This window comes from Pleurodeles waltl, chromosome 5 (assembly GCF_031143425.1).
Source record: "Pleurodeles waltl isolate 20211129_DDA chromosome 5, aPleWal1.hap1.20221129, whole genome shotgun sequence".
Lineage (NCBI taxonomy): Eukaryota > Metazoa > Chordata > Amphibia > Caudata > Salamandridae > Pleurodeles > Pleurodeles waltl.
The window spans coordinates 1,696,039,742-1,696,067,396 of NC_090444.1; the positions used below are offsets into that span (position 1 = coordinate 1,696,039,742).

The window sequence follows — 27,655 nt, forward strand, 5'->3', positions numbered from 1 at the left end:
CAGAATGGGGCGGCAGGTCCAGTCCTCAAAGTCTTACGCCTGCTAGGTCTGTTTGCTTCTTGCATTCTGTTGGTCACTCACGCACGCTGGCATATGAGGGCTCTTCAGTGGTGCCTCCGCAGGCAGTGGTTCCAGCACAAAGGAGATCTTGAGGATTCGATAAGGATCTCCAGGGACGCTGCAGCGGATCTTCATTGGTGGACGGTGGACGGCAACCTTTCCCAAGGAAAACCGTTTTCGCTGCCACTGCCGGTGGCCACAGTGGTATTGGATGCTTCCACTCTAGGGTGGGGAGCTCATCTGGGGGACCTGGAGATCAAGGGTTATTGGTCTCCAGCGGAACAGATGTTGCACAGCAATCTGTTGGAGTTGCGGGCAATACGTTTGGCGCTCAAGGCCTTCCTCCCTTCCCTTCGCGGTCAGTCAGTTCAGGTCCTGACGGACAACACTACCACGATGTGGTACATAAACAAGCAAGGAGGGGTAGGGTCGTACCTTCTCTGCAGAGAGGCTCTGCGACTCTGGTCCTGGGTTCAGGACCATCAGATTTGCTTAATAGCAAATCATTTGGCCGGAGCTCTGAATGTACGTGTGGACGGTCTCAGTCGTCACTACTCCGTAGATCACAAGTGGCGTCTCCATCCGGACCTGGTCCTCTACATCTTCGGGATGTGGGGTTCGCCTCAGGTGGATCTATTTGCCACTCGGGAGAACGGGCACTGTCCGTTGTTCTGCAGCCTCCAGTATCCGTTGCAAGGAGCGTTGGGGGCCGCGTTTCAGATGTCCTGGAGCGGCCAGTTGCTTTACGCTTTTCCCCCCCATACCCTTGATTCCTTGGGTTTTGAGGAAGGTTCGTCAAGACCAGGCCCAAGTCATCTTGGTGGCACCGGACTGGCCGAGAAGGGTGTGGTACACAGACCTTCTTCAACTCTCTCAGTGCCCTCCGCTCCGTCTCCCACTTAGGGCAGACCTCCTCTCACAGTCGCAGGGGCAGGTTCTACACCCCCACCTCCAGAGCCTGCACCTTCATGCCTGGAGATTGAACGGGGCAACCTGAGTTCCTTTTCTCTCCCACCGGATGTAGTGGATGTTATTCTATCTTCCAGGCGACACTCCACTAAATTCATTTATGCCGGTAGGTGGGCAAAATTTGTGGTTTGGTGCGGAGAGAATCAAAAAGATCCCTTAAAGGCCCACCTTTCAGATGTTCTTTTGTTTGCTCTTGATTTAGCAGAGAAAGGCTGTGCGGTAGCTACAGTTAAAGGCTATTTAGCGGCTCTGTCTGCTTTTCTTTGCCTTCCGGACCAGCCTTCTTTATTCAAATCTCCGATTGTAAATAGTTTCATTAAGGGATTAGTTAATAAGTTTCCTCCCACGCCCTTTCACATGCCTCAGTGGGATTTAAATCTAGTTTTGACATTTCTGATGGGTTCGCCTTTCGAGCCCATGCATTCATGCCCGTTAAGATACTTAGTCCTAAAGACTGTTTTCTTGATTGCAATTACCTCTGCTAGAAGGGTTGGGGAGCTTCAAGCCCTTTCCGTTAAACCCCCCCTTTACCATGTTTTTCCCTGATAAAGTGGTGCTGAAAACCAGGGCAGCTTTTTTGCCAAAAGTTGTCACTCCTTTTCATATGGGACAGGCTATTACCCTTCCCTCTTTCTACCCTCCTCCACACCCCTCTAAAGATGAAGAGAGGCTCCATCGATTGGACCCTAAAAGGGCTCTTAGTTTCTACTTGGAGAGAACAAAAGACTTTCGTCTGGATGATCAGCTGTTCGTGGGGTATATTGGACAGCGGAAGGGCAGAGTGGTCCAGAAACGAACAATCTCCAGGTGGGTCATCCTGTGTATTAAAGTTTGTTACTCACTGGCGAAGAAAGTTCCCCCTGAGGGTATCAGGGCCCATTCCACTAGGGCTAAGTCGGCCACTTCGGCCCTAGCAAGAGGGGTTCCATTAGTGGACATTTGTAAGGCGGCAACTTGGGCGTCCCTCCATACCTTCGCAAAACATTACTGTTTGGATTCTGAGGTGAGGAGGGACGGCCATTTTGCACGCTCGGTATTGCAGGATTTTTTGGTGTAATCAGGCGGGCACCCACCACCGAGTGCGGTACGGCTTTGGGACTCTATTCATAAGGTGAGGAATCCACAGGTAGTTTTATCCATCAGAAGAACAAGTTACTTACCTTCAGTAATGCTTTTTCTGGTGGATACACTAGCTCCCTGTGGATTCCTCACGGTCCCTCCCGCCTTCCCATTGCCTGCCTGATTGCACAGATATCTTGCAATAGTTTATATGTATTTATGTATATATATATATATATATATATATATATATATATATGTATACATGTGTGTAATCTGATACTTATATTTCATGTGAATATTTGCAGTTATGGGAAGTGTTCTTGTGGATATGTATTTTTCTTTACGTTTTTTATGGGTCAGTTCTCACCTGTTTGCCTCAAAGGCACGTAAAAAATGGGGTGAAACCGACGTCAGCACGTCGACGAGGACCTCTTATTGGCACGGTGAAATCAGACGGAGTCACATGGAGCCGTGCCATTATGACGTCCTCGTCGATGTGGACAGCTAGGAAGAAGACTTTCCGTCGGATGCTGGCGCAAGGACGAATTCATAAGGTGAGGAATCCACAGGTAGCTTGTGTATCCACCAGAAAAAGCGTTACCGAAGGTAAGTAACTTGTTCTTGTGGCATATATTTAATAGGATCTTTCTGGGTGTATTAATGTATGGTTCCAAAGGGCACCCACTTTCGATGCTGTTTTGACTCCATGTGTAATCAGGGATTCTCAATCTCACTATTAGACCTTTGGGCTTCTCCGCTGATTTGGGTTATACCATACTACCAATATGTTATACACTGCTCGCCCATTCTTGCTTTTGGGAGGCAGATGTTCTCCCCACCCATAGAAAAATGTTCCTACTTATGCTAGATACATTGTATTCTGAATGGCTCGGAAAGTGTACAAAAGCATAATAAGGGTGTTAGAAATGGGGTTTTTGGTTGGCAGTTAGGTTGCCCTCTGTCCAAGCAAGAACCCTCACTCCAATTCAGGCATTCAGATATTTGCAACATCAGTCCTCAAGATGTTAAGTGGATCAGGACTAGCTGATAGACAAACTGCGGCTCTGGGTGAGAGGCAGATATCCTGGGCAAGGTAAATCTTCCTAATAGCAATGACCTGTACAGTATTCTATATTGTAACATTCGTGTGGCGTAGCACACACTTTTAAATATAATGTTAACTTTATTTCTTGAAAGTGAACTAATTCTTGCAACTCTTTGTAGGAGAAATGACATTAATATTTTGCTTCTGTTTTCAAATAGGGAAATGTATTTTTAGAAGACTATGATCCTTCAGAATACAATCCTTTTTTTCTTTATCTCTGCAAATCATACCTTAAGGTAAGGTACCACCGATTTACTGTTTAGACGTATTAACAATAGATAAAAGCCATGGATGTAATGGATGTTTGCCTCACGAAAGCCCATACGTTCCAATAGCCACTTTTATAACTCTTATTGCTTGCAATTTTCTATGATGATGACATTTCAGTAAACTTCATTCCCAAAACGGGCTTTAATTGCATATCCCACTGCATTTTGCGCCCACTGTTAAACTGCACACCATTGTTCTAGTCGCAGTGCACTGGGCCTAAATTCCTACACCCTAATATGCAAAACACAGGAACAAAGTGTCCTGTACCACACTAACATACATCTTAGACCCACTCAGCTAAAACCGTAAATGTACCATACGTGCACACATACATTATTGCATTATAGCTACCTACCTGAATTGTGATGCCAATCTAGACATTACTTTGGCTTGGCTGAGCAGTGGAAAAGCAGCTACTTACAGAGAAAAGACCTCCAGTACACCAATTCATACATAAAACACACCACAGATCTTGTTACCTAGATCAAAACCATTTCATCTTCCCATTAACCTACACAAACACTTCTAAAGTAGACATTAAGCAAACTCTCTACTAACCATATACTATCTAGCAACCTAGACAACCAAAAAATGGTATTTCAAGAACCATATGATAGGTGTCCCATACCAATGGAAGAATACTATTCAAATGCCAATAACATGATTTGAATATAGTGGAAATAGCTGACCCATCATGTAACCTCACCAACTCCCCCAATTAATGTGTAAAAGCTTTCTGAGCTATAATTCACAAGTATATGGACTATTTCCACAATATCTTGTTGATATTTGTCTCATTTAACAAAGGTTATTAGTTGCTCTTACACTCGTCTCATGAAAATTCAGTGTGCAACGTTCCTCCTGCCTCATTTGACAAAATGATTCAGAAAAAAACAGTTGGAAGTTGGCTATTCACCAAGTAACTGGATAAAAACTCTGAAATGGCCTTCACCTTTTTGGTTTCCCCTCACTACAGGGCTATATGAACCTGAATGCAGAAGGAGCTTTTGAAACCTAAACCGTCAAAGTTATGATGAGCATAACTGTCTCGGTATAAGCCCCATTACCAATGAGCCCCCACCCTTTATGGCAAATCCATTGTCTACAAATGTTTTGTTGTTAATTGCCCTGTTGTCAGCAACTCTCACATCCTCAACAACTGTCAAAAACTGGACGCTGTGAAGGTCTCTGGAGTTTTGGGGAATTTTTGATTATAAATGATGAACGATACAAGGGATAATAACTGTAGCATCCAAAACACAGTAGAGAAATAGTCCAGCATGAGGTCTAAAGAACAAGAGAATCCAAATAAGGAATCCAGCTACAGAAAAACAGAGCAAAACATTCAGAGGCAGTTTAACTTAAAATTAGGCAAATAGTTCAATGAAAAATAGGGGAACAATTGCATTCCTACACAACCCTTTCAATGTAAATTGTCCTTGTATATGGTCCAAGCAGGAAATGACATGACAGGAAAAAGGGTTAGCACTATTTTGCCCTGAGAACTTTGGGCAACCAACACTGGGAAGATGACTGTTTCAGATAGGAACAGATTTAATGCTATCTTGTCCTTCAACAGAATGACATCTTGTAGGTACAAGAAGAATATCTTGTGTGATATCCTTCCACTTATCTACACTCTGACTGCTGTCTTGTCAGGTTGGTGTACCATACGGCTGGTCACGTTCACGTAAACGCTAGCACTGACGGAATATCATGAGAGAAGCCACTACACCTTGCACTGAGCGCAGGATCAGAGATGTGCTGCTTCCTCTAAGGACCCCTCTACAGATGTAATAGTAATATGGCTATCCCATCCATCTGTAGTTATTGTTCCTTCATCAGTAATGGTCTTGTGTCTTGTGGTGTCCACTGGTCCATGAGCAAGCTATGTCTCACCTTTTAAAATGTCTCCAGAACACCAACCTGGGTCCTTGAAGAGACCAATTCAGATGAGGCAAAATTAGATCAGGAGAAACAGAAAATGTAACAATGAATAGAGTGAAAGAAAGGAAAGAATCAGCATATGAGGTGGGATGGAGTATTTTCTGTGGATGAAAAGATACATTTTAAAGCTTATCACCCTTGCAGCCATCCTTATTACCATCAGAGTCCAGTGTCAAATCTTAGGCCACATGGTCCAATGCGTGTGGACTTTCTGCACTAACTCCAGAATATGGTGCATGCTTCAGCCCTGAAACTCCTACTTGAATATCTATACAGTGTTACCACCACCTTAAGTCTCTGTGAGCCCACAGAACAGACAAGATCCGCAGTCCTCACGTAGACCAGTTATTCCTCTTCTAGTTTGTATCTGATATTTAAACCACAGTAGCTCATTAGTATTATATTTTAAATTACAGCTAAATGCATGCATCTCAGCTGACTACTGTAAACCAGTATTTTGGCCAGTCTTAAGAAGTCTTTATCAAAGCTCTGTATGATACTTTTCCAAAAATGTTTTTGTCCTACTTTGAAACCTTTCACATTTTATGTAGATTGGTTAAGGAACGATCTGAATTATAGGAACTGTCAACTGGCATGATGAATAAACAGCCAGATTACTACTTGTCATCAAAACTCTTAAAATGAACTGAGAATACTTAATGGCCAAACCCCATAACAATAACAGGGTTCTAAGCTTCAGAAATGTGTTACTTGTAGTTCCAGAAAAACATTATCTCTGCTAGTGTGCACTAACCCTTTCACTGCAAACTGCCACCATTTTTACATAGGTCTGCAGTTATGGTGAATATAAATTTGACTGAAAAATAAAATGTAGAGACGTTTGAGGTTAATAACCTTAACTTCCATGTATATACATATCTTCTGTGAATGTTTTAAATATGCTTAAATGACAGAAGCACATGCATTAAACATTCTGTGATTGTTGTTGAAGGTTTCAACTCCACCATTACATGATCCTTTATTGAGACAGCTACATGATAAATTTGAAGAAGAAGGAATTGCTCTTCAATGTGAAACAGGTATGTATCTGTTTCTTCAATATTAGATTTTGAAAGATTTAACAAAAGTGTGTACTTCTTGCTCAGCAAATTCTGCATTCATACAAAATCTATGACTCTTTAGTGGGTGAAAAAACATGACATTAGCATGTTTAAAATAAAAGTAAAAAGGTAACTTGATATGGAGTAATCGAAATATTCAGAAACAAGTGTCTGGTAACAATTATCATGTGAAAATGGGAAAATTGTCTATTGTTTCTGTTGCACATGATGTCCGTGTATGTGGCATGGCCAGCAACTGATGGAGCCAGTTGTGCCATGAGACAACCTTCTCGAACTCCACCGGCAAGTAAATGTATCCTGCTTCATCCACCTAAAAACTTGATCTGGGCCACTGTGACAGGCTACAGGTGTATTCAGGTGCAGACAGCACATAGAGAGAAGGAGGCTTCATGACACATGGCTGTGCGTCAGGTGGAAGCTGAATCTGCACATAAGTAATGAGTGGCAGGCGAGTGCCAGTTATGAGGTAGTACAACCTTCTCGGGGAAATCCTGGTGAATGGAGCTGGGCATCCAAATGGACAAAGCAGATGAGGGCACGCTCGTGAGTATTTGGGCAGATAGGCACCCCATCGAGGAAGGCAATACCAGAGGGTAACCATGGGTAAACAGTGATTGACAAAATCTAGCAACTTCAATGCAGAGGATAATCACCGAGCAATATCATGCCCAGCACAGGCGACATGGAGGCCAGGCCATATAACTGGACAGCATTCTGGCTGCGAAAAGGGAGTCCAAAAAATCACTAGAACATAAACCTGACTCAGGAGCTGTGGAACTCAATTTACTCGGAGTTGACCAGCAAAAAACAGTTGAAAGGATCGCCACTACAGAAAAGAAACTGGATCAGTTTTAAACCGCAGTGAAGGCGATCCAAACACAAATGGTTAGGGCTGAAGATGCCGAGGGGCGATCCTCCTACCACATTAGAATTGTTGGCTTACCAGAGTGAGCAGAGGGTTGAAACATTGTGGCCTTTCTTGAGGGCTGGCTACTGTAGATGGTAGCACCAGAGGGGCTGTCACCACACTTCATCATTGACAGAACTTCTAGAATGCCAGTGACCTGCTACCAGCACCGGGCGTGCTACCATGTCCGATCACGACACAAATACATAATTACCATGACACAGATGCAAGTCTACGATGAGCCAGGAAGATTGGCTCACTGCTGATGGACAATCGGAGTATTTTCTGTTCTCCCCATCTAGCTTGCAGTGGTCCAGGCAAAACAACACTCATTTCTGGAAGTGAAAAAAGAGATTTCAAAAGCATGAATGCAAATTTATACTGATCTTTTTAGCAAATTTGAAAATTATGCTAGATGACAAGGTGCTTTTCTTCTCTGAACCCACAAAGTATGGGATTGCACAAGTCGGTTGGCCGTCCGTAACAGCAAAAAGCTCCCCAATTCCAGTCACCAAAAGATGAGGAGACCAAGAAGGAAGCATAGTGACAAACAGCAGTGTTCTTCCAGACCTGACGTCAGAACAAAAAAGAAGCTTCTAAGAAGCGTTGAGTACAGTTAGTCAATGGGATTTGGCTAAATCTCCAGCTAATACTCCAGCATGGAGTCTGGATCTGAGCACTTGGGAACTGATGAGGAAGTTGAAGAAGCATCTGATGATCCTGCGATGCCAGTGGTGACAATATACAGTATACAGCTAATGGATAGTGACTCTTCAGGAGTGGTCATTCTATAGTCACGTCAACCCCTTGAACGTATTTAATAGACCTGATATTGGTGAGATGCTTGACTGTTGCAGATTTCAGACTTACACAATAGTATGCAATTAATGAGGGACTTATTGGATGGCAGAGAAGTTGAAGAGCCTATATGGAGTTCATTGAAGCTGAACACTTTTGGAGGACACATGACATAAACACAGGCCATGTTCCACTCAGTCCCCTTGCCTGATTCCTAGACACAGGACGTATCCATTATTTTGAGTCGGCAATGGCTATAAAAGTGTTTGCTCTTGAACCTGTGGGGACCAGTTGGGTATGTTTATATTTTAGTTTGAGTAGATAGGCACTTGTACACAAAAAGACAGTGATATGGCACGATGGGCGGTGCTTTGGCATGTTTGGGAGGATTCTGGTGAGGGTTGAGAGTGACACTTCAATCTTCACGGTCCACACAAGAGATTATTCCATTTTCAGTTCTGTAATGATTGTAAACTATCAAGATACACAAATATAACTTATTGTCCTGGAACATGAGGGGACTGGGGAACTTAAGAAGACATAGAATGTTCGCATATGCTAAAAGGAGAGATGTTGATATAGCCTTTTTACAGGAAATACTTCTCACCAGAAATGAGCTGGGGAAACTAGGATGTCGATGGAGAGGGCAGCTATTTGGCTGGACTTAGCAATTCTATTTTAATTATTCAGACACAAGTGATGCAGTTGGTATTTACACAATTCTGGAGGATAATTTGGAAGGGCATTTACTCAGACTAGTGAACATAAATGTCCCAAATACTTTGCTACCAGAAGTCATCGACTCACTAGTTAGACTGATTATTCATGACCCTAAATGTTTCATGATATGGGTAGGTGACGTCAACTGCATCTCGAACACCGACAAAGATAGGAAGCTGCCTGCGTTTCTGGGTGCTTAGGTGTTCCAGTTTAAATAAAAAATTGAATTATTCTGGGATTTTTATTGTAACTATTTGGAGCAGTTTCTGTCTCTAAGTTCTTTTCCTTTAACATAGGAGATTTTAAAATTTAACAAAAGGATGCACCCTTCTCTAGCCAGGAGAATGTGGATCAAATAATTCTTATTCTAATAAAATGGGCTACAATTCAGGACTTTAACACATTTTTCCTCATTCTGAGTTTCATTGGGCTAAATCGTGTGTTAGAGCCCAAATGTGAATGCACAGACCTGGATTTAAAAAAAAAGGCTATGGCAAGTAAAGTGTGTTACTGCTTTTGTAAACATGTATGATGAGAGGGTCTGATCACTGCACTTCCTGGGGATATTTCTCTGCACCACCCTTGTATGTCCTACCTTTCCTCTGCTCTGTTTTCTTCAGTGTGTCCCTGAATGATCCTAGTAAGAGAAATGATAAGCTTTTCTAAAGCTTATTTTAGCTTGATTCAATAGGTCTTAATATATTTGGCACCAGTCTATAGTAACTTTGTCATATGGGAAAAATACTTTGCTCCCGCCTTCTCTTCATTGCATCTATGTTTCATATTGCTGATCCTTGTTTAACCATAAAAAAGTCAGTTAGGATTGAAGATCTTAGATTGTTATTAACATTAAGCTATTTTTACCTAGACATTTCTCCTTAATTTACTATTATTTTAAATAAGTTTCAAGTGTTTGCTTCATGAGGTAGTATTATTTTGATGTGGGATAAACATAGCAGATTGGGACACACCTTGACATGTGCTATCAGTTACGGTAACAACTTCTATATATGATTTGTATAGCAGACCTTCAAGCCCATTATCTTTATACGTTTTTATCTATGGACCATAGTATCATTATACATTTTTATCCATGGACCCCAGTCTCTTTATACATTGTTGTCTATGTATTTGGCAGCTCATGAAGTTCCTTAACTGCATTTATAATTTGGTAGGTGCACAATAGAATTTAATTCAAGCTGGGCCTGGTTTATGTTTAACTCCTGAATAAAGGTGGATATTCCACTCGTGCCCTTTCAGACTTTGACTTCCATCTTCCCCATACATCATTAGTGGATACCATGTGTGTTCAAATTATTGCATTTATTCGATGGAAGCTAGAAGTCCAAAAAAAACACTTACAGGTTTTCTCTTATGAGAAAAGAGCTTGTACACATCCTGTTTTTTTTGTAATCTCAGCGTGTGCATCCTTCATTCGTCAGATTATAACTCAGTTTATTAATCTATTATAATAGTTCACATATGTCAGTACATCAGGTACACTCTCATTTTAGCTGAACAGTGCGTATGACTGGGATTGGCATCACAAGCTTTACGTCACCTGAAGACATATGTAGTGCGTAATCATGAGGGAAATGCTTTTTGACGGGTGTCACCTTGTTGCAACTAAATATTACCTCAATGTTGCATTGTACATGGAATGTAAGTGTGGCTCTTCGCATATTTGGCTACTGTTAAATTGGACAGATGGGATGCATAAGGTCTGACAAAGGCACCATTTATATTTCCTGTATGTCTCACCCCCAAAAAAAAAAGATCAGCTTTTTCCATTGATTGATGAATGAATTACGCTCGAATGGGACACCATAATATTAAGGACTCGCTGCAGACCTATAGCTGCATAGTCTGCACCAATGACTCGTTCCTAATGTTTTCTTTATGCTCGTACACAAAGATACTTCTTTACCTGGATATAATGGACTCATAAATTGAACCTGGATAGGGTAATCTTTGGATTATCAACTTGCTCTTTTCTTTGATGGGAAAGGGCTGCTGTCAGTTCTAGTGCTTCCGTTGAATGCGTTCCAGGGATACGTGAATCTGTACCAAAGGGAACCCTTCAGGGAACTTGATAGCTTTATAATACTGTTGACAGGGGCAGCAGGTGCAGCTCAGTCAGATTGACTACTCTGACTTTAGACATGGGCTACGAGTATTTGTAAAGTTATTGTCACAGCCCATCTTCAGTGTTTAGCTGGGTGATTTTCTGAGTAACAATGTATTTCATGGGCTGCAGGTTGAGGTTCTACTTGGTGCAGAGCTAATATTTTCTCACCTGAAATGACCTCATCAAAACCTTTCATGTTCTGTCGGACATCTTGTCAATAAAACAAGTTTTCAACGTTATCCAGGCTGGAAATACCATTTGCCGTTGCAGCACCATTGTTGGGCCACCCAGATACAGAAAAGTGGTAGCTGAAATTAAGGGAGGGAAAGGAGATGCCCACATGTATGTTGAGCATGGATTTACTACATACATCAAAGCACAAGCCTCATTTGGTGGATCCCAGTTAGTTACACTTTCTACAATAGGGCAGGCGCCTTACGACAACAAAAGAGATATATGAGAACCTTTTCTGACAGCATAGAAGGATTGAACAAATTAACTATCCTGTTAAATATTGCCTTGGACAAGATGCTAATAGTCAGATTTTCTTAGTTAATTGGACAAGCTTATTACTCGGACATACAGGGAAGTCTGATTGTGGGACAAAACTATCAGAAAATGAATGATCTAAAGCCATTTCCCACATAGCTGCATTTTCAGGCAGTGCAACATTTAATGCCATGAGTTGTGCAGGTCCACCAGAGTATTTCTCCCTTCTACATGAAAAAGCAATCTCGCAGGCCCTGACGTTGGCAAAGTACAGGACAGATTCAGTCCGGTGGGCCCATAATTGAAAGACTGGCTTAGACAGGTGGACAAATGCTCCACTGTAGATGGATAAATCTTCCTTAAACTAGTAAAGCAAAAGGGCTGGATAATGTTTGAGCATACACTCTTATGCCCCTAATGACCTGTCTGTTCCCTAAACTCTTTTATAATGCTGAGCTGACTGTGTACGCTGTTTTGGGAGGGACATCTAAGTAACAAGCAGTTCTACTAGGGTACAAGACCTATTATCAATGTATGGATAGGCCCACCTAACCTTTGCCATTCCACCTTTCAGTCTTCCCCCTCTAAAAGGGCATGACAGAGCTAAGCACTGATCTGTTAGTAAGCAGTATTTTATTAGTACTGCACCAATTGTTTGTTTTGTAAAGTAAGGCGGTTAAGCTGAAAGCAGGATAAGCAAACACACAGAAGATTTAGAGAACAGAAATAGCTCTGATCATCTGGGGCCTGATGGACGAATATATGGTCACAAAATACTGGTTGCCAAGTATTGTTGTGATCAGTAAAGATTTTTAGTAATCAAACTATGGGTTTAATTCATTGCTAAAAACAGTATTTCAGTTGCAAACTGTGAATCGAATACTTAACTACCGAAAAACTGCTCTGTACATCTAGTCCCTGATGCCTATGGTTTACCAGAAGTCAAAAGGGAAAGCATTTTAAAATGTTTAAACAAATGCATTTTAAGTCTGTTTGTCCTTTCAGAGTCTTTGGAATTAAATATTCAAAGAGCTCATTGTCTGCAAAAGATTACTCTGTTTTCTACTGACCACGAAATGCTGAAGAGAATTATAATCCTATTACTTACAGATACTGCATATTTCAAGTGGTCATAATCTCTATATAGTCCAGGATCTTTTTAAAGCTACTGCTTTCAGGAAAATAATTCTTATTAATGAGGCCTTGCTTTAGAGAGCTAAATGTTGTCCATTGTAATATTTTCAATATTACTCTCAGCATCATATTCTTGGGCCTGATGCACAAAGCTTTCTTGTAGTAGTCCTGGTTTACTGCTGAATTCCTGGAGTAAGCAAAGACTACTCTTAGTGCACCTTGACCTACTCCCGAAGTTCAGTAGTAAGCAAGGAGCACTACAAGAGAAAGTTGCTGTAAAATCTTTGCGAATTATTCCAACTTTCTCTTGAGAATGCCATGAATCTGAAGATGGTAAACGGAAAACACTGATATTTCTGTAGCCAGTGCTGTGTAGTATCTTAAATATTTCCCTCTGTATTTACCACGGGCAAAGCATGTGGAGGAGTTTACAAGCCCACACGCAGTAAACTCTGAACATAATTTGGAAGGCTGCTGAGATATTAGGACCCGACGGATTCCATAGTTGAGAGACATGAAAACTTTGGGTAACTACTTTGTCAGTAATGTGGATAGAGTGGCTGTTAAATTCTGTTTAATGCAGAACAGATTGGACTCCTTGTTTTGAATATTGAATTAAACTCAGCATAGAGTTAGGGTAAAGCAGAACCAATCTCTGTTCTGGTGAGTAAAGTCAACACTCTCAAAAGAGTTGAAAGACTCAACGATGAGATTGGAGCACCAAGAAGGAAGAACTAGGAGGGACAACATGCCTATATTGAGGATGCCAAAATAAACAGAGGTAGGCCCTATATGAAGCCTTTTGTTAAAACACTGGTGAGATCTGAGCTCTTTGGAGCTATACTGGCAGACGTATTGTTAGACAATAGAGCTCATCTTTCTCTTGGCCCCGGCCTCTCCCTATATGCGGCCATTGTCCTATCATTGCAAGGATTTTGAGCTACAAGAGAGACAATGGCCCTCATTAGGAATCTGGCGGTCTCCCGGCAAGACTGCCATGCGAAAAGCCACCACCATACTGGCAGTGGTGGCGTTAAAGCAACCGCCGTATTACGAGTCACAAAACACAAACCACCCAAATACAGACACAAAACTAACACTACCAGGTCAACCCACGGCGAAAGAGTGACTGATCAACCGCCGGCCCGCCATGCCAACACCATTGTTGACTGGGAGCCAGTGAAGTTTTTTCAGGTGGTTTGTGATACGGCGGTGGCAGGGGATGTCCAGGATGAGGCGTGCGGAGGCGTTCTGGATGTGTTGCAGCATCTTCTGTAGTTTGGCCGTGGTTCCTGCGTAGAGGGCGTTGCCGTAGTCCAGCTTTCTGCTTACAAGGGCTTGGGTGACTGTTCTTCTGGTTTCGGTGGGTATCCAATTATAGATGCTTCGGAGCATGCGGAGGTTGTTGAAGCAGGACGAAGAGATGGCGTTGACTTGCTGGGTCATGGATAGTGAGGGGTCAAAGATGAGTCCTAGGTTGCGTGCGTGGTCCGTGGGAGGCGGAGTGGTTCCGAGAGTGGCAGGCTACCAGGAGTCATCCCATGCGGAGGGGGTGGAGCTGCAGATGGGGACTTCCGTCTTGTCGGAATTGAGTTTGAGGCAGCTGCTCTTCATCCATACGGCGATGGCCTTCATTCCTTCGTGGAGGTAGGTCTTGGCGAAGTCCTTGGTGAGGGAGAGGATCAGCTGGGTGTCGCCTGCGTATGAGATGATGTTGAGATTGGGGGATCGGGCGATGTTGTCGAGAGGAGCCATGTAGACGTTGAAGAGGGTCAGGCTGGGGGACGAACCCTTGGGTATGCCGCAGATGATTTCGGGTTCTGCCGGTGAGAAAGGAGGTGACCCAGTCCAGCACTGCAGTCCACCAGCACACACAGCCAAACACCCCCACATCACCACACACCCCGTACTGCACACAACATGCACTACACATACCCACCCAACAAGATGTCATGCCAGAAGCACCCACGCTTCACAAACAATGAGTTGCAGGTCATGGTGGACAAGATCATCAGAGTAGAGTCCAGGTTCAACAGACATCAATTGCCAGAAGACGGAGTTATGGCAGTGGATTGTCGAACAGGTCAATGCAGTTGGCACATACCCACGCACAAGGGAGGACATCAGGAAAAAAAAGAGGTGGAATGACCTTAGGGGGAAGGTCCGGTCCATGGCGCCCAGGCAGAGGATGCCAGTAACAGGAACAATGGTGGCTCCCCACCCCACCCCTCCAGCTGGCAACCTGGGAGGAAAAGGTCCTGGACATCATGTATCCCGAGGGCCTGACTGGTGCTTGGGGGGGTATTGCTGATTTACCAGTGTTGAGCCCTCCACTGATGCCAAACACCCATGCCCAGCATGCCTCCCACCACTCACCAAACCACTGCAACCCACCCTACTGACCCAATGCCAAACACCCCACACCCTACCCCTACACCACCCCACTCCCACCATCCATACTCACACCCCGAATGCATGGATGTCAAGCACAATGTGGAAGAACCACAGCTCCCACAATCCAATCCAAACCAATGTCTGCAGTGCAGCAGCTGTCATACAACCACTGGGTAAACCAGTTGAGCCACTGCATGCATCACAACAGGGACACAACAACAGTCACACAACTAACACCTACTGTATCCATCCACAGGTACCCCTGCTACGGACACCCTGCAGAGGATGTCAGGCTTAGACAGCCCCTCCCCTCCGCCCCCCTCCTCCCCCCAGGATGAAGGCCTCACCGGATGGCTGGATGAGGACAACTTCCCTGGGCCATGTAGGGCCACTGGGCAGTCCACCAACGGCACACCCTCCGTGGACAAACCGGAAGACCCTACCCATGTGGCACCACAGCCAGACCCTGAACCCCAAACCTGTGCCCCAGGGACCCAACAATCAGAGGTGTGCCCCATAGTACAGCGGTCAGGGTCAAGGGCACTCCCCCAGACAGTGATGGCCCTGCTGCTCCTGGGAGTGGCACAACTGTGCCAAGGGCACAGACACGGGGCCAGGGGTAGTGGGAGGGAACCGTGACCCAAGGGTCAGCACAGCAACACCAGCTGACTGCCCAGGAGGGCCTCAACCAAGTCCTGGGTGTATCCCAGGACACAGCGGGCCAGATTCTTGCCACTGTGCAGGAGACCCAGCGGCTGCAGGGCAGTACCATTAGGAGGTCATGCAACAGTGACCACCCACAATACCACCATGGCCTCCCTTGTGGGGGTGCTCAAGGACCTGACTACTGTCATGTGTGAGCCAACCACCCACCAGCAGGCCCCTAGCACCGGCCGCATCCCATCACAGCCCTCCACATCAGCGGCAGCCAGTGGTATGGAGGCCCGCCACAGGTCTCGCAGGACACCAGCACCACTACCCCTGTAGCTGAGGAACCCCCATACAAGCAAGGACTTCCAAGTAGACATCCACCTGGACATGATGCCCAGACCAAGACCACCACCAGGAAGTGACTCTCTCCTGAACATTTTCCCTTGTGTGTCACCCTGTCGACTGTCCACTCCCATATCTCCGTCTGCCCATGGCCAGCAGACTGGACCTGGGCAACCTTCAGCTGGTCCTAACATTCGGAAGAACTCTGCCACCATGACCCCACTCATCACCCCCTGCACTTGTAAATCACAAATAAACACATTCTGAGCACAGTCTATGTCTACGTGTATATTTCCCATGAGTATGTATGGAACAGCCAATACGTGTACAAGTGGCAACCCACGCTCAGCACATTCATGGGAGGGTGACAGCTTGGGGAGCAAAATGCTGGGATGTCTATCGTGAAACGGCTAGTGGCTGGAGATATGTGTCAATGGAGGCAACAGCCCAGGCAGGGAGCACAGAACACCACTACATTGTACTGAAAAGAGAACAAGACCGGGACAACAATCACTGTAGGAGTCACAGATGCCAACTCCACACAAATGGACTGTTGGAACAGGAATCCAAGGCAGACATGCCAGACAGGTCAAAAACATATGGCCAGTACCAACACACATACCAATCCAATGGTCCCACCCTCATGTCACCCAGCGTCAGACCTGGCCCCACACCCACTGCCACCAACAACAATGTTGCACTGCCACCCAGTGTCGACTCCCACAGATGCAACAACCCTGTGTGGCAAACATGTGGCACTTGAACTGGTGAATCAGGGAACATTTCAGATACACATAGATGGCACCAATGCACCAGCACAACACCTGCATGACTGTAGGCCTGGACTGTACACTGTGACTACTTCAGTCATGGCCACATCTGACACCCCTACCAAACCCACCATGAGTCAGAGCTACAACCAATACAGTCAGTGGTCATACACAACAGGTGGCAGCAGGGACATGGCAGACAGTTATAGAGGACACATACCACATACTTTGCACATATCTGCATCTCAGACGAAGTAATGTGGAATCAGCTCTGCCCTGGAGTCCGCTGCATCCTCATCATCATCCTCCTCTTTATCACTCCCCATGTCCCCTTCATCAGCCACTGGCACAGCTACCCCCTCCTCTGCATCCAGCAATGGGATGTGACACCACAGGGCCAGATTGTGCAGCATGCAACAGGCCACAGTGATCTGGCACACCTTCTGTGGCTTGTAAAGCAGGGCACTGCAGGGCACCGCCCGGAGACATGCAAGCACTGCAACCTGGCCTTCAGCAGACCAAAGCATCTCTCAATGACTCGTCTGGTACAACTTTGGGCCTCATTCTGACGCTCCTCCAGGGTAGCAAGGTCGACTAGGGTCCTGTACACCGGTCCATTCCTCATCCCCAACCGTGCATAGTACCTGGGAACAGGAGAGAGGTGGGAACGTGTTGTGCAGCATAGACGTATGACACACTAAATTTCACACATTGTAATTGTAAAATGGTTGCCGCCTGTCTGCATGCATGGGACAGGTGAAACAGAGATCATCCCAGTGACAGTGATGTCCACGGCGACCATGACCGCCATTTTATGTGCTCATGCTCACTTGACTCCTGAACCTCGTGCACTGAAGACCTCCACTGCGTGTGCTGCTTTGTACTGACGCTGGTAGCCAAGAGGCCACGTCCTACAGGTGACAGGGCTCCAGCGTTCACTCAGGAAGAATTAATGCAGCTCGTTGACGGGGTCCTGCCCCTCTATGGACAGTTATATGGGGCACCAGAGCAGCAGGTGAGCCCCTTGTCATTGTCCTGTATGTGAGTTGTGTGCATGGGGATGGGGGCCTTGGTAGGTGGCAGTGTGAATAGAGCATGAACATGGGTGAGGGGCCGAGGACTAGGTTGGCTGATGACGTGAGTGTGGATGTGTTCTGTCAACTACTGTCGCAGGTATGCCATCCGATATGACTGTGTTCTTCTGTCCGTGTCACCCATGCAGGTCAGCGCCCATCAGAAGAAGGGGATTTGGCGTGCCATCACCAAGCAATTGCGGACCCTGGGGGTCCATGCCCGGCGGACCTGAGACTATGGCCCCAGAAGACTGCGGAGGCCCAGCTGGGGACGTCCTTCCCAATGAGGGAGAGGTGCCCGTTGGACCCTGACCCCCCTCCCAATGGCCCACATATTGGCGGTGGCCTACCCTGAGGTGGATGGGCGCTTGAGGGCAGCACAGCAGCCACACGGGGGTGAGTACTTACTCTCACTTGTGACATGTATTGACATGGTGGCTCTGGATGGGCATCATTGGGTAGATGTAGCGTGGATGCTTGGTACACTGATCTCCACTATGGATTGTGTCCATCTGGGCAGGATTGACATCACAGGTGCGAGTAATGCCATGCATTCAGTGGTAGCGGGGCAGACTCCTCAATGAAGTACTGTGTGGCCACCTACTTGCTAGATCTGCCTTCCAGCACATGCAACTAGATCTTCAGAGCTTGGGCGTCAGGGCATTGTGATTTGGTCCTGGCCAACCACTGTGCCAGGGGTGTATCCATGACCTCAATCAGCTGGCAAGAAATTGCATGTATTGTGGGGTGGGTGCACCAAGTGGTGACAGTGCTTCTTAACATTAGCCAAGGGGGCCATCCAACTAGTCGTGCAGGATCCTCTTGGGTGTCCAGTCCATTGCATTTGTGTTGCAACGGCCAAGGGTAGTGGGCAGGTACTGGATAGGTGTGGTGGGTATGACACTCCTTATGTCGAGTTATGCCTCATTTAGACCTTCAGCATTGTTTCTCCGTCCCCCATGGTGTCACCAAGTAGTAGGATGTTCACGGTTGGCAAAATGTATCATGGCATGGCATCAAATGCCGATGTACCATCCTGTGTGACTGTTGTGCTGGCACTGACCGATTGCACTCTCTCTCTCGCTCTCTGTCCTTCTCTGTCTTTGTGTGCATCAGCATCATCTGGCAAAGGAGAAGGGGCACCGGCAAGTGGGGAAGCTGCAGCCCACGGGTCCCAGGAGGCTGACACCAGTGGAGCCGAGGGGACCAGTGGGACAGAGGGCGAGGGGAGTGCCACAGGGAGACTGGATCGACTACTATATCTTCTGATTCCTCCTCCGATGGCGGCTCCCTGGCAGTGGCAGACCCATCTAGGACCACCTCAGCACAATCCTTGTCCCCCACCCCCATACCAGCACCGCCCTACCTGTAGCTCCCCACCCAGTTGCCCTGTGCCTGCTTACCCGAGAGGGTGGGCATCTCCTTCGCCACAGGTGCCTCTGCTCCTGCCCCAGTCAGCTCTGCTGCCCTCAGTGAGGAGGCTATTGACCTCCTAAGGTCCATCTCTGTGGGGCAGAAAACTATCGTGAATGCCATCCAGGGACTGGCATCCCAGATGCAACAGACAAAGGCATTCACAATGCCTTGTCTGGCCTACAGAGATTGTTTCAGGCTCTGGCCTCCTCATTGACGGCAGCCAGTGTACCTTCTTCTTCCATCCCACCTCCAGCTACTTGTTCCCAATCCTGCATCCCTCTCCCCTCACCCATCCAAGGCACACCTACTGACCCACATGCATCCACATCAACAGACACAGTACGAAAGGACAAACATAGGCACCACAGACGCCACCACCGCCATGCACACACTCAACACACCCATGCAGACGTGTCAACATCCACACCCTGCACCGACTCACTAACCACCTCCCCCTCAGTCGATACTACACACACACCTGCAGTCAGCATCACATCAGTCACTTTTCCTACCACATGTGCCCTCACTGCCACCGTCACCACATCTTCTGACCCCATTCATGCACCCCATAAACCACTTGCGCAGACACCCACATGCAGCACATTCACTCATTTCCCCCCCCTGCCATCACCCTGCATCTCCTCCCCACCTCCTCCCAGTACATCTAAACGCACACACTCACCCACCCAACATCCCACCAGCACACACATTTCATCGACCCACGCACCTGCACTCATGGCACACCCACGTACGCACCTCCCAACCATACCCACTCCCTCCACTCCCAAACGTCTTTCCAGTGACCTCCCATGTGTACCCAAAGAATGTTTCCTGTGCGAGTTGTCCCTGTCCCCCCAAGTGCCATGCTACCCTTCCTGTGGCCCAGCCTTCCGCATCCCAGTCTGCCACTGCCCCTGCTAATGCCCCTCCGCCACCTGCCACTTCCGCCCCTGTTATGTCCACTGCTCCTGCTGCCAAACCCAAACTCACTCTCTCCTTTTCTCAGGCCAAGCTCACTCCTTCCACCTCCAAGGCCAAACCTATGGCCCCCCTTGCTAAGCCCCCCCCACCATCCAAGGGCAAGCCCAAACCGCAGCCCCTTGATAAGCCCCCGCCATCCAGGGGCAAGCCCAGGGACCCCTCATCCAAGGTTACCCCTAAGGGGCCCCCATCCAATCCCAGATGGAAGGACTCCCCCCCCCCAAAGCTCAAGGACCACCCCCCCACACACACACACCCCTGAGGTGCCTTCATTCCCCATTGATGCCTCTGCCCTGTGGAGGTGTGCACTTTGCAGTCAGGAGTCAAGTTAGGGTGTCATCTTGTGCTCGGGGCACTATGGTTTTTGGACTGGCCCTTTGGCTTGTATGTACATACGTTTTATCCCATATGTTTTCAATATATGGTTATCATGCGGCACTACACTGCTGGGGTCGTTGTTACCTACCTAGTCCTGGCTTTTATTCTGTGTGTGTGTGTGTGGTGGATGTGTGTGTGTGGTGGATGTGTGTGTTGGTACGGGTGTTTGTGTGTGTGTGTCTAAGAATGGCTTCCCGTGCGTGTGTTTGGTGTGTGTGTACTAACGTTCTTCCCTCCAGTGTGTGCTAGGCTAGTGTACTTATGGTTGGTGTCGTGGTCCGGGAGTTTCAGGACGAGATAGAGGATTGGAAGGAGTTGCATTTTGCTTGCCATGCCGCCTACGGACGTGCCCGTGTTTCTTTTATATTGTTTGTTTCCGCAAGGGTTTTGGTGGCGGTGGTTCTGCCCCAGAAATCCTGGCAGTGTGTAACCTCGTAATATGGTTGTGAGATGCTGCCTCACCGCCAGGCTTGAGATAGTTGCTGCCTGGTGCGCCAGCACTTCCGCCTTGGCTGGCCGGATGGTGACTTGCCTGTGTTCTGCAGGTACCTTTCTGGGACTTGTAATGTGGCGGTCTTCACCGCCGGGCCCGTGGCAGTGCGGCCGCCAATTCCACTGCGGCAGTACGCTGACCGCCAGACTCGTAATGAGGGCCAATATTTTAAAAGGTGGCAGAGAGAAGGGAGACATTACTATGTGCAGAGACAAAATTAGCTTCTATCTGGCCTTTAGACTGACAGTGCAAGGAAGTAGGAAGCAATTAGAACATGTGAAGTTGATACTCTGTAAGAGAAATCTGAAATATGCCATGTAGTATGACAACATTCTTAGTCATACTGGAGACAAGACACATTTTTTCAGAGGCTGCAATTGCACTTGTGAAAAACACACCTAACCAGGTAATGCCTGCTCGACCTAAGTAACTGTGGTGCGAAACTCAATCCCCATGATGCTTTCACTATGACAGTGGGAGCAAAATATTGGAATGATGCTGGGAAAGACACTATGGGTGTACGACTGCTTTGACGGCTGTCGGACTGCCACATTATGACCGTGGTGGTCGTGCCGCGGTGGAACCGCCAGTTCTCCTCCCCAGCAGAGACTGGCGGAACTAATCTGGGGATTACGACCCCTCTCTCCGCCAGCTTTAGCACCGCCATGTAAAGGCTGGTGGAGAAGGGTGCACTTGACATGGGCAGTGCAGGGGTCCCCTGCCTGATTCTTCTGGCATGTTGCTTGTTTTTAATGGTATGGATGTTTACACATAGTTGGCACAGTCATTTAATTAAACAGGTGATTGCTGCAAGTGACAAATGGGTTGGATAACTGCATTGAAGTGTAGGGCAGGAAACTTAGAGTGGGGCATCAGCTTTGCCCCCTTTGTGGTGGATGGTCTAGGTGAACTCGGATTAAAAGCTGCAAATGGTGTGTTTTGGCAGCCTTATTCTTATCCATAGCCTCTCTCTGTACCAACCAAAATTGCTCATGCTAAGTTGTCTTACTGTTGGTGCTTACATTGCTAGGCATCACGAAGACTGAAAGCTGATTGAGTCCAGCTGCTCTAAGTGGAGTGGAAGACCTGTATTGATGCTAATCAGACTTGTATGTCCACGGACCCTGGAATGCATCTGTGACGGGGTGCATTGAACCATCCTTCTGTGCAAAGGATTAGCTGCATTGGTGGTCACTTTGCAAGAGGTGGGCAGGGAATTCATCATAAAGATCCCAGGAAGAGAGCGGGAGATATACTACCATTGTGGTGCATGTAGCGGCCGTGCCATGGGCCAAGGGTATGGAGGTGATCTGCATGAATCACTGCTTTACATGAGGTGGGCCAATGATGCACAGGGGTCCACTACCTGAAGGGCTCATTGCAGAGGTAAACACTTTGGCACTAACATAAAAGGATAACAGAGACAAGAGGATTGACTGGAGTGCATCTCTAGTGGACATTGGCAGGTGAACTCTAAGATGGAATGGCTACTTTGGGTGCTTTGGGTGTGGTAGACCAGATTGATGTGCCATTTTTTGTGTTAACTAGAAATTGAATAACATCGCTACACCCTCAATAATTCTGTCAAAGGATGAGAGCAAACAACCTGGAGAAGGAGTATAGGAATATGTGAGGTTGCATTATTTGATGTGTTTAAGTGGAGAACTGTTTAAGGGATAGACAGGCCTGCAAAACTTGCTCTTGTATATTGGGAAGTGGTGAGACACTCCCTATTGTTTCCTGGGACCTATATGTGGTGGGCTAATGATATATGTGATAATGAGTGTATTCAGTGGCACTGAATCTGGGAGGGAGCCCAAGTTGAAATTCTTTCTGTTAGTTGAACTGGGTGAGCGGGCTAACATGAATTTAGAGTGTGTCACGGAGTGCCACATAAATAGCAGATGGTTGTTAATATAAGGGGTCAACATCTGGACAGTTGCGGGCTGGATGGGGTAGCAGGGAGGGAATGTTGACAAGGCCTTTTTCAGTTTTCTTTTAAGAATATAATCAAAAGAAGGTTTTCCAGAAATATAGATGTTGACTTTAGAGTTGTATGCGACATTAATGGAAATACACTATAGATGACGACTAAGACAATCAGAATTCTTACATGGATTGTTAGGAGGCTGCAGAATAGGGTGTAGCTCAAGTAGACATCTTCTGATACACAATCACCTCACATTTGCACTGAGCTGGTTCTATATAGGCTCTCGGCTTCACACACTGACTTTTTGTCTTGAATTTAAAACAGAAGCAAAAAAAAACACTAGAGAGAGGCTGATTGGGGTTGATCAAATACTAGTTCCTAAATCCAATCCAAGCATACACCATATAAGGCTGACTAAAGAAACAAATCAGTGTCAAATAGTGACAGTGTGAATGTCTACATAGCTCCTAGCCGGTCCCCGAAAGATGTCGACCTAGTAGTAACTCTTGACGAAGAACTGTAAGATTAAACCCCTTTGCCAAAAACACACTGATAGTACGTGGTGACTTCAATGTCTCCACCAGCAGGAATTTAAGAAAGTCATACTATCGAAAAAAACAACAAGCTGTAATATTCCAGCCCCAGATTTATCAAATGGCATTAGATTAAACAAATCAAGAAAAGAAAAGAGCTTTGCAGTTGGACAGCAGGTTTGTAATCTCAACTTTCTCAATAGTCGTACCATCTCTGATAGTCCAGCAGCACCAGCTTTTAGACTTAGCAGAAGATACTCAATATTGAATCCTGGGGCCAGGTTGTAGACATGAGGATTGTCCAGCATTTGGAGAGTGATCACGATTCTTCAATATTTGTGTGTAAAATACATTTGAAGGCTCCCTCTAACGCCACGTGCTTCCCTGAAATGGAACTTTGAAAGGTTTTAAAGGAAGATACTCCTGTGATGATTAACCTTATATACCAATTTCCTGCCATTTGTGCATTTATAATTTAAAGGCCCCAAATCATTTTGGACATATACACTATCCTAATGAAAGCACTCTCTACTTTCTGGTCAGTACCCTTCTTGAATTAGAAGAAACTATAGAACTCAGGGGACATCTAGGTGGTTTAATGAGGCTTGTGGAGAGAGAACACTACTCTTATCAAACATGCAGATTGTTTGCCATGTATCTTCATACAAAGAAGAGCAGTTTGAGACTCTAAGGAGGGAGCACAAAGGTATCCTTAGGGGGTAAGAGCAAGCATACCAACAAGCTCTCTCTAAAGATCTGAGGCTACTCCAAAGAAAAATGGCAATAGATTCCGGGGTTAATCTTGAGAGTTTATGAAGGAAGAACTAACAAACAAGAACATTATATTAGCGCTAAAGCATGGATCGAGCACTTCAAGAACGTGATTGGTCCTGGAACTCTCAGAGATGAATCATCTCATGCCCAGGCTCATAGAGACAACAAGCCAGCTAAACTTTGTTCCGCAGAACTTTCTTTCCTCCTGAAATAGAGAAAGCAATACCTGCTCAGAAGCTCAGCAAAGCAGCAGGACCCAATTATGTGTCTGCAACTATGTTTGGAGCTGACACAAAGCTGTGCACAGAGGTTCTGACAAAAATCTTTAACTCAGTGTTCAATTCCACCTTCTTGGCGAACTGCAGTAATAATTCCTTTGCATAAGAAGGTCAGCAGGTTTTTACCAAGCAACTACAGTCCCAAATTTCTCCTAGATGTTGTGAGAAATATCTTTTGGATGTGCTTTGCTATGCAAACTGCAGGGGGGTGGGGGTGGGGGCAGATGGCCAGAGTGGACCCAGTGAACCCAAGCACATTTTACAATGCAGCGGAGGTGTCCCACCTATGCTGGGGGGGGTGAGGGGGTTGAGGGGGTAGTAGGTAGGATGCTCTTGATGACCATCACTGATGGCTTTCTCCTGTAATCCTGAGCTCACCTCACTCTCGGTGCTTTGTGCACCTACAATCTTCCTATTCACTCTACGACATGAACTCACACAAGATGGCCATAGACCAATTGAAGATTTTACGCATGGTAGCTCAATGACTCCCCCCACTAACGCTCCTGGAACTGCAGCACACACCTACAGGCCTGCCCTCTCTCCCAACATCCAGATTTGAGGAATGTCGTGGCGGCCTGGGGCACGAGTTGCGGTTGCGGTGAGGCCTGGGCCGTGAGGGACAGTGCGCCATTGCAGCCCCTGGGTGTGTTTCTCCCACCTCTTTACCTCCGCATGTGCCTTTATGCACCCAATATATATGCACATGTGAACACGGGACCTCTCACTGCAGGGCCCACATGGGAGATACATGGGCTCTGAAGACCCCCAGCAGTAGAGCCATCAGCCGTACTTTGGGGCCCCCCTCCTGCATGCTAAAACGACCAGCCACCTCCTGGGGACTCGCCTGCGGGGCCTCAGTTGCAGCCTCACTGGATCACCGGACTGTGGGCCATCCCCCTCCTCCCAATTTGGGAACTGTGCTGTCCTCCTTTGGGCGTGGTAGTCACAAGCCTTTAGGGACAGCCTGCACTGTGAACTCCTCCTGGCGAAACATTTATCTTGGGTACTTCGTGGCCAGCTCTGTCTTGGGCACCAGAAGGACCCGTCTGACTCTGAACCAGGCTCCATATTATCTGGCCAGCTTCCCTCCTTGATTTGACCCCCCCGTGCCCGCTGTCTCTTCACTGCATGCAGCACCAACCGGGCCACCCCAGGCCTTCATCGCCTTCGCCACCTGTGGGGGCCGTACCCCTGGAGACTACTGACGCCCAGTAGGTATGGCTGCTGTCCAAGGCTCAACAGTCATGGGCAAGGGTAAACCGCACCAAATGGTGACCTACCAGACCCGCATGAAACCGCATGCTACAGGCTTGACGCCAGGGTGATGGGAAGCCACAGAGGCAAAGGGAGTGCCCTCCTCCACCGGGGGACTTGGCCACTATCCTCCATGCCATACAGAGCTCTCAGACCACAGTGGAGACCAGAATAAGAGGTTCATGAAGACGTGGTCCTCCTGCACCAGCACTTGCGCAAAGCCATGACCAGGATCACAGAGGTTGGATCCTGCATATCAACAGTGGAAGACGAAGTGACCACGTTAAAATCTCAGGTCTCTGACGTTGTTGTCCGTACATCGGAACTCCACCTTCATGCCGAGGATACCAAAAATCGGTCTCTGCTCAACCAAATCCGCCTCATTGGTGTCCTGAGGGTGCGGAGCCACAGTGGGTGACCGAGTTCTTGGAATCATGGATCAAGCCTTGGATGACATCAGACCTATTCTCCCAATGGTATGCCACAGAGAGAGCCCATAAAGCTTGGATGCTTAGACCGCCCCGGGGGGCCCACACAGATCCTGAACTTTAGAGATGCAATATTGAATGAGGTATGATCCCCACCAGAGCTCCGACGTGTAGACACCAAAGTGTTGATTTTCCTGGACTACACCAGGGAGGTCCAGCAGCTGCGCAGGTCCTATGTGGCAGCTAAGCAAAAACTCTGTGCCCTGGGCCTCCCATACTGCCCACTATTTCCAGCCAGACTCCGAGTTGTGTTCACCAACAAAGCTCACTTCTTTGACACTCTTGAATCAGCCTGGACCTGGCTCACGGAGAAATGCCTGCTCAGCAGATCCTCCCCTCAGGGGACAGTGCCCCTGCACCTAAGGAGATGAGCGTGGCCCCTTGGAGTAGGAGGGTTCGTTGTAGCTCATGGCATGCCCGCAAGACAACCAGAATCAAGTCTGGCACCCACGCTGCATTCTCCGTCTGGGCCTTCAGACCGCCTCGCAACGGCAACTCAACCCACGGAACCCTCACTGCTGACAGGGGGTTGGTGGGCACATTCTGAAACTAAGACACCAACTGAGGATTTGTCCATGAACACTAATCTCTCACAGAGCCCCACCTCTAGCTCCAGACACAGCTGAGAGGTGGGCGGGTGAGCCGTGAGAGGAGGCCAGACCCTGGAGATGGCCTGTCCATTGATTTTCCTATTGATGCAAACACTTTGGCCCTCATTATGAACATGGCGGGAATCCCCGCCGTGATCACGCTTGTGGTCTGAACACAGACCGCCAGCCCGTTAAGGACCCCGCCGGCTGTATAATCAACATTCCGCTGGGCCGGCGGGTGGAAACAGTGTTTTTGCCAGCCAGCCCAGCGGAATGCTGGGTCTGGACATTGCCGATGGCGCCACATGGAGCAGTCGTCAATGCCGCAGTGCGGCGGGTGCAGCAGAACCCGTCGCATACATCACTGCCTGTAAATCGGGCGGTGACCTGTGCGACTGGGCTGTGCATGGGGGCCCCTGAGCTCCCCTTCCGCCAGCCTTTCCCTGGTGGGGGTAACTGCCAGGAAAGGCTGGTGGAACAAGGGTTCTTTATCCGGAGAGCAGTGCCCTGTCGGGTAGGGAAATCTGCCATCATCAGGCTGCCTGGCGGTGGCAGAGGGCCGCCTGCAGCAGTCTTCCCTTGTTCATTATATGGCCGCCCAGACCGCCATGCCAGAGGCGGTAATTTCCGCCGCTG

At 47.2% G+C, this 27,655-nt stretch overlaps 1 protein-coding gene across 1 annotated transcript in view; it reads left to right on the plus strand.

Moving 5' to 3' along the window:
- Positions 1-27,655, plus strand: part of LOC138296682 (protein FAM228B-like) — a 144,433-nt gene that overhangs the window by 96,290 nt on the left and 20,488 nt on the right. Inside the window, exons 7-8 of the mRNA XM_069236033.1 lie at positions 3,355-3,432; positions 6,366-6,453. Coding sequence (XP_069092134.1) covers positions 3,355-3,432; positions 6,366-6,453 — 166 coding nt within the window. The remainder of the gene's footprint in view (positions 1-3,354; positions 3,433-6,365; positions 6,454-27,655) is intronic.